Genomic DNA, 8,138 nt, shown 5'->3' with positions numbered 1-8,138 from the left:
CAATAAAAAGCTTGTATCATTGAGGTGGTCACGGATGATATTTGCTTGGGAAGTCTCATTGTGCGTTATAGATAGTCCCATAAAAGTGGCAATAGCTTCTTGCACCTGACTAACTGTACATCCAATGCCAGCACGAACAAACATAACTTCTAAGGAATTGTAACCATCCTCTGAACGAGAATCACTAATGAGCTTGAGAAGGGATGATTTTCCCACACCACCCATGCCCCAAATCCCCAGCAATCCGGTAGACTCGTCACCTGTGGTCTTAATGAAACCAATCACCTTCTTCATGTAGAAGTTCATTGTTCCCTGCAAATTATCTTTCGGGTGCAGTAAGCTGTCTCCTTGAATGAGGAGACTATTGGCCTTGTTGAGCAGCTGCCATGCTTTCTTGCCTAAGTAATTCAAGTCATACCCACCATACGCAACCCTAATGGCTCGCTCATTGTGTTGCAAATCGTCCACACTCTTCAGCCAATAAATGCATTGTTCAGAACAAGGGAGTGTATCCAGACGACGAAGGGCGGTTTGCATCACACATAGCTTTTGCGACTGCAACTGCAAGATCCCCCACCATGTAGCGATAATAGCATGTAACAACAATAATATGACCGTAAATGCCAAAAATGGAGCCAAACATATTCGCAAGGATGTCCCATGCTACTTCTGGAATCATCCCATACATGTGGGTGATAAGTTTAACAATAGAAACGAAAAAGATGCTCCATCCTATGTGGTTAATCATTTCTGTAATTCTCCCATACATGATGATGAGTATGAGAGTAAGAACGAAAATGATGACCCACACTGCTGGCTTCATCTTCTTTAAACTGCTTGATTCTCTCCTCTAAACTCAATTAGTTGAGATGTAAGGTTTTCCACAGATCCGTTCAGAACGCTCATACATGGGCATAGGCCAAAGCGCCCAACAAAGCATTCTGCAATCAAACAAGCAGATTGGCAAGCTAGGCCAGAGGAGGCGCGGGAATTTTGCAGGAAAAAAAAGGATAACTAAAGAGACGTATAAGCAAGGAGGAAGGAGGTAATACTTACGTACATCAGGAATTCGATAGACATCCTAGATCAGTGACATTCTTGGGATGAAGATGAGATCTATGTACCCATCCAAGTTCTTGAAACTCTAATGTCTATGTGACTTGCTTATTTTCTCACAAGAGAAAAGTGATATGCTTGGTGGCTTTTGTATTATGGCTGGTTTACTTGAATGTTACCAACTGCTCCTGCTGCATGATATGTTCTGTACAATGTATGACCAGGCTCTCGCGCCCTTTGCATTTGGGTGGCCGGACGACAGCATTAAACCAGGCTGTAGATTAATGAAGCCAGCCATGCTGTAAAAAGAAAAAAAAGCTATCAAGAAAGAACAAAAAGCCTGCCATGACACTGACCTATAACCGGCCGGTAATATAAATAAAAGAGGGAGACAAGGCCCTAAATAACGTCTGTAGGAGGCATTGTTGGGTTAGGCCAGATTCGACTGGGACCAGACTGTAATCCATATGTAATAAACCGAAATCGCTGAATATGGGCAAAATATTTCTGAAACCGAATTTTTAAAACAACGTCTGAGGCCAACTCGGTCGACAAAACCAATGTGCCGCCCAAATATATGTTGGGCCATTAAGTAGCTTAGCCTCAGCCATGAAGAAGCTGTCAAGTTGAATTGTATTTTGTGTTTGTAATTATTCTATATTTATTTGAGATGCTGACAAATAATTTTTTGTCTATCTATTGCTACAGAAGATGTAACATACATTTTCCCAGGAATAATTAATTTTGCAGCGAAAGCCTCGGTTTGTCCGCCACAACCTAACCACCGGGCTATACCCCAAAAGCTGTGCTTTTTCTAATACAGTGGTTCCAAGTCGCTACTGACAAGGAGAATGTAACAATTGGAAGTAGAAATAAATGCATAAACTCTCCTTTAAGTGCTAATAACCAGCTGCGCCATAGTCTACTGTTTGCAGGACATTATATTTAAATTTGTTGAACAGAATTTAGAGGAGAGTAAGGAGTAAGTGTGAAGAAGATGGAGCTTGACCCAGAAACATGGATCAGCATTGCTGCTATCTGTGCTTCGGTTCTCGTGGCTATCAAGTGGTGGGATCCCATAGCAGTTTATCTTGGATACTCCTTCGGCGTTCACCACCATGTGGAGGATCTTGGAAGAAAGGTGGAGATGCTGGGCGTGATGCAAATCAACCTCCGCTGCCAGGATCCCTTCCCATCTTCCGCAGAGCGCATCAGATGGCTCCAGAGCATGGATGATTTGCAAAACAAAGAGGGAGAGATCAAGATTAGGCTTCACAAGTACAACCTATCTTATTTTAAGAGGTGCTACATCGGTAGGGAAGCCTATAGGGAGCTCAACAAAGCCAATGAACTCATCAGCCAAGGCGACAAATTAATGCCAGAGGTAAAGGCAAGCCCACGTCCTGTCCGCCATGTCCAGCCACAAGAGCTGCAAGCTCCATTGCCGGGGATGGAGGGCTCGTATAAGAAGGTGCTCGATTTCATTAAGGACAATAATGCAGAGTCTGCATTGCTTGGGGTTTGGGGCATGGGAGGCGTGGGCAAGACAACCCTTATCAATCTGGTAAGTGATTCTCGTTCAAAGTATCATGATGATTTCGCCGAAGTACTGTTTGTTCAAGCTGGCAAGGGATGCTCTACAATTGCTGATTTGCAAAAGGCTATCGCCATTAGTATAGCATTACCTCAGATAGGAAACCAAATTTCCCAAGCAAATATCATTCTTAACCACGTCAAGGATAAGAGTTTCTTATTGTTGGTGGATGATCTATGGGAGGATCTTAATCTGGACGAACTAGGCATCCCCTCGCTTGATGTAGTACAGCCACACCGGCGTAAAGTTGTGTTCACAACTAGAAGCATGTGCGTGTGTAGCAAGATGGGATGCTGCTGCCCTGAGGATACCATCCAAATGAAGTGCTTGAGTAAACAAGACGCATGGAATCTCTTTGCTCAGAAGGTGGGAAGTGAAATCTTTGATGATAAGAAAATTCATAATCTTGCGAAAGAGGTTAGTTCCGCATTAACTCCAGCCCAAGGCAGCGATATTGATGAATTTAATTAGTGAAGCTTTTTTATACAATACTAGTTTGTTAATGATAGTGGAATCATTAATTTAGGTTGTAGAAGATTTAAATTATCAGTGGAATATACATTGTCTACATATGCATTAATGATCTTCTAGAATTTTAATCATTTATGACAACAAAAGATGATAAGAGAGGCCAACAAAGTTTTTTTAGTTGAGGCTGCCAAAGTTAGAATGTGAAAGCTGCCAAAATTATAATTCTTTGTAAAAATAGAAAGATTTTCAAGGATATAAACATATTATAATTCTTAAAAGCTAATTAAATTATAAAAATTAATATATTTAAATAGTGAGTGTAACTTAAAATATTATATACGTATAAAGTAGGCCTTTTTTGTGCCGCACGATAGTGGTGTCTGCAGATACTGTTGATAGCAACATTTCTGCCTATGATTGTAGTTCAATTTTCTTTCCTTCTAATTGCATAAGTATACTTTTCTTTTGTCGTGGTTTACCACATCCACTTCGTACAACCATATCTTACTTATGTAACTAAATATTCGACAGATAGTTGAGGAGTGCAACGGCTTACCAATGGCTTTATGCACACTCGGTAAATTTATGTCGCCCAAGAAAGATCACAGGGAATGGAGAACCGCCAGAGATCTGCTGGGGAATTCAAAACTCCATGAAATCACTGATACACATGAAGATTTATTCAAACATCTACAAGAAAGTTATAATAATCTGACAGCTGTTATGAAGAAGCGTTTTTTGTTATGTTCTTTATGGCCTGAAAATAAGAACATACCAATGAAGATACTTATAAGGTGGTGGATAGGACTTGGTTTGTTAAATGCTCCTGATCCCAGTGATGTGGGCTATACCCTCATTAATGACTTAGTGTGTGCATCCATGTTGGAAAAAGGTGACACTAGCATTGACTCCACAGAAAATTCACATGTCAAGATGCACACCATGATGCGACTGATGGCTATCTGGATTGCGAATGAACATGGATACATGACCAAGTGGTTACAAAATTCCCCATATAGAGCACCCTTGGCTGAAGAGATGTGGCACACTGTGGAGAAGGCTTGGGTATCAGAGGAAGACACATCAAGATGGTGTCAATGGTCTTCCAACGTTTGTTTGCCAGAACTCAAGGTGTTGGTGGCTCAACATGTCTTCTCGCTTAAACTCATTCATTACTTCCAAAATATAACCTTTTTAAACTTGGAGGGGACGGAAATAATCGGATTGCCTTTTGAGGTATGCTCATTGACCGAACTGCAACATCTCAATCTTTCTGCAACAGCAATTGTTCTCTTGCCTCTAGTACTGAGAAAGCTTTCAAAACTCAAGTACTTGTACATCAGAAATAACATGGTTCTTCAAACAATACCAGAAGGGCTTATCTTGGGACTCAAAAGTCTTCGAGGGCTGGACCTTTTCCATACTGGTGCTAGTTTCCCTAACGTCCTGCAAGAATTTGCGAGCTCCACCATAGATCTGGATATGCTCGGCTATACTGTGCAAACAATAGCAGAGATAACACAACTGGGACAACTGAAAAGGGTGTGCACACAGGCACTCTGCATGGACCATTTTGAAGATGAGAAACATCCGGATATTATTAACTTGCAAATTTTATCCAAACTACAAGAGCTGCGAGAATTAGCCATTGTAGAGAGCTCTCACAGTCAGAAGTTATTAGTAGCTGAAGGTGGCCCTAATTATGATCAATGGCTACTCCCTTACATGGAAATCTTTGAACTGAACAATCTTCTAGGGCTAGAGAAAGTGACGTGGAAAAATGCAGGGATGGACATCAAAGTGGTTAGTATCTATAAATGTGATAAATTAAAAGATGTGACATGGGTTCATCACCTTGAACACCTTGAGCAGCTCATAGTTGCACACTACAAGGAAATGGAAATATTGATTGAAACTGGAGAATCGCCACAAGGTGTCAGCATGAAGCAAACGACGTCAAAAAGTTTTCCTCGGCTGATAAAGCTTAAATTGGAAGAGCTGCCAAAGCTATCCGTGATATGCAAGCAAGAATGTGAATTTGAAGAGTTGTCCTATATTTGTGTAACTCGGTGCGATGAAATGAAGGATATCCAAAATCAAAAGTACAAGCAGAGTATGATCAAGATAGATTGCAGCGAAGATTGGTGGAATCGGAATAGCTCAGGGAGATTTATTCCCTACTTCAATCCAACATTTTCCTCCTAGCGGGCCAAGGAGAAAAAAAACATTTGTGCGTGCTTTTGGCCTCGCTTTTATCATGTTATAGCCATCTTGTAATTTCAAAAGTGCTGACAAGCTGTCAATTATGTTTCTCACGGATTGCCTCTATAAATGGAGTACTGATGATATCACTTCACCTTTGATTACATGTAGAAACGTTGCATTTAGAGACTTGTCAATAACATGGGCACATGCTTGTATGCCCATCAAAAGTGTTTCTTAGTTTGTGTTTACTACTGTCTTGCATCAGTAATTAATGTCTTAGCATCAGCAAAGTAAATACATTTTTCCATTTATCTTTTCACTTGATTTGTGGAAATTCTAATTCGAACGATTTTGTGTTTGTACGCAAGGTAGAATGCAAGAGCGAGCAAGCTTCCAGGCTTGAGACTTGGTTTTGCTCGAAACAACGAATCCCCCGTGTGGCAAATTCTACTGGATGCCTATGTCATGAAACCTACATCTGAAGTTGATTATGTTACGGATAAAGGAAGCACTGCATACAAGTGTACACCAGTGCAAAAACTTGTTTCCATAAATTCTTTTTTTTATCTGTCTATTTGGCCATTACATCTTGTGCAATGTGTAAAAACCTGAACCTTTATTGTAAGGAAAACCTGAATTTGTGTGAGATGCGGTATGATGTACGCTTGAGTTTTGCTGTTCCTTTCAGACCATGTTCTTAAATTCCACTTTTTGTGTCTTAGATTTTGGGTATTGCCTTCGTTGCAATGAACAGAAAATTAAAAACTGATGTCATATGTTGTATATGGTCTTGTAGTGTCGTGTACCCGGCAAAAATATAATTCAAATTTAAAACTGTTCGTAGGACTGTAGCAACAGCTTCTCAACGAATGTGACAATGCGGGTCAAGTAAGTTCAACACGCTAGCAGCTTGCTGTTAAATACAGAGAATTTGATTATAATATCACTATAGATAAAAAGCAAGTGGACTGATGCCTACATCTCATCCGAATGTTTTGTCTGATCGACTGGAGTTATAATTGACATGATCCATATATATATACCAACTTTATGAAATGCCAATGTTGCCCTTCTCTCACTGTTTTTATTGACAATGAACTGTTGGAGTTGTGTCGAATATAGTGTACAAGTTAGGTTACAGTTGAACTCTGAGTTGTATTGTGTTTAGATAGGATATGTAGTCGTGTCCAAGTAGGACACTTGTATCCTAGGCCTTTCATATATAGCGGGGCTAGACACATGATGTAACCTATGCCAACATAATAGCACCGGAACGCAGGGGAAGCCGGTGGCATGTGCCGGTGTCCAGGGCGACCGGGTGCGGTATTGTAGAGGTGTCATGGGGAGGAGCGCCCATAGTCAGGCTCCGAAGATGTAGCCATATCGGTGAACCTCATTAACAAATCTCGGTGTCGTGCTCGTGTGATTGCTTGGTCCTCGGATGATGACGGTATGTCTCGGATTTAGTCTAACAAGTGATATCACGAGCAAGGTTCGATTTGAGACCATGGTTGTTGATCTAGAGATTGGAGCAGAATTCGTCGAATTGGTCTGGTCGAGACCTGCGACCGGAAAAGATCGATGGACGGCAGGAGTTCTGTTAAGAAGCAATCGGAAAGCAACAGTGCGTGCAAGCGGCGACAGGCGCGTAGGCAAACATCTCGTCGAGAAGCTGGCGGCAGACGACACGTGTTGGCGTGCAGCAGATCGATCTAAAGCGGCGATGGCATGTTCTGCAGGACTTGGCGAGATCGAATTCACTACCAGAAATTATCTAGTTGCCGACGGCCTCATCTATGCCGACGGCGCCCGTCGGCATAAATGGACATATGCCGACGGCCAAGGGCAGGCCGTAGGCGTAGAATAGCCGTCGGCATATGTGTATCTATGCCGACGGGGGCCGTCGGCATATTACAGCCATCGGGACAGCTCGCGGTATGCCTACGGGGACCGTCGGCATAGAAGAGGCCGTCGGCATAGAAAGGGCCCACCTACCCGATTAGCGGCGACCGTTTGACGGCGTCAAAACTATGCCGACGGGGGATAACGGCGGCCGTCGGCATAACTATGCCGACGGCTAGGCCGTCGGCATAGAATTGCTAACATCACCGATCCGCGCCGTCGACACGTCATCGATCCGAGGGAGTGAGGGTCTGTGGTGTGGCACAGATATGCCGACGGCATAGCCGTCGGCATAGTCCTAGCCCATGCTATCTGCCACGTCATCAATCCGCGTGCAATGCCATGTCATCGATCCGTGGGATCGTAGCTCCGTGTGCGCAGCTATGCCGACGGCCTTGCCGTCGGCATACCTTTATTTTTTTATTTTTAGTTTATATATTTATTATTTTGTATTTTTTTCACAACATAAATGTGCCTTATCTAAACAAAAAACATGCCCCGATGGTATATCGATTGCCCCCCTTACGGACATCACTGCCGCCGTATCACGGAGGGGGGAAACGATCGACATGGAGGGAATCTGGTTAGAGGGGGGATTCGGGGTGGCCTTCGGGGTGTAGCTATGCTACCGAAACATCGCATGGGTCTCGATGCATGTGTGAAAGTGTTCTGGCATGCGTAGACGCCCGTCTTGGGGCTCCATGGTGTGGCCCCCTCCATGGAAGGCAGAGCAGCCGTCACTTGGAGGGGGTAAGGTGCGGGTGCGGTGGAACCGGAGGGAATCTAGTGTTGGGTTGGGTCCAAACCGTGTTCGGTGATGTTGCTATGGGCTGACCTATCGCAACCAGGCGGAAGAGTCCACCGGTCAAAGCCCGCCCGGCGAAAGTCAAAGGGCTAGATCTACTCGTCA

General features: G+C 43.2%; 1 protein-coding gene and 1 pseudogene across 1 annotated transcript; one reads left to right on the top strand and one right to left on the bottom strand.

Annotated features, from left to right (window-relative positions):
- LOC123057298 (uncharacterized) overlaps positions 1–537 on the bottom strand; it is a 2,679-nt pseudogene extending 2,142 nt beyond the window's left edge.
- A 1,516-nt stretch (positions 538–2,053) lies between these two features.
- Positions 2,054–5,326, top strand: LOC123057297 (disease resistance protein RPS2-like). The gene is made up of 3 exons (XM_044480359.1): positions 2,054–3,067; positions 3,653–4,169; positions 4,302–5,326. Exons 1-3 carry the CDS (start codon positions 2,054–2,056, stop codon positions 5,324–5,326), a joined length of 2,556 nt encoding a protein of 851 aa, XP_044336294.1.
- The last annotated feature ends 2,812 nt before the right edge of the window (positions 5,327–8,138 follow it).

Source organism: Triticum aestivum, chromosome 3A (genome assembly GCF_018294505.1).
Source record: "Triticum aestivum cultivar Chinese Spring chromosome 3A, IWGSC CS RefSeq v2.1, whole genome shotgun sequence".
Lineage (NCBI taxonomy): Eukaryota > Viridiplantae > Streptophyta > Magnoliopsida > Poales > Poaceae > Triticum > Triticum aestivum.
Note: the sequence above shows the minus strand (reverse complement) of the source record. Positions and strands in the feature narration are given on the sequence as shown.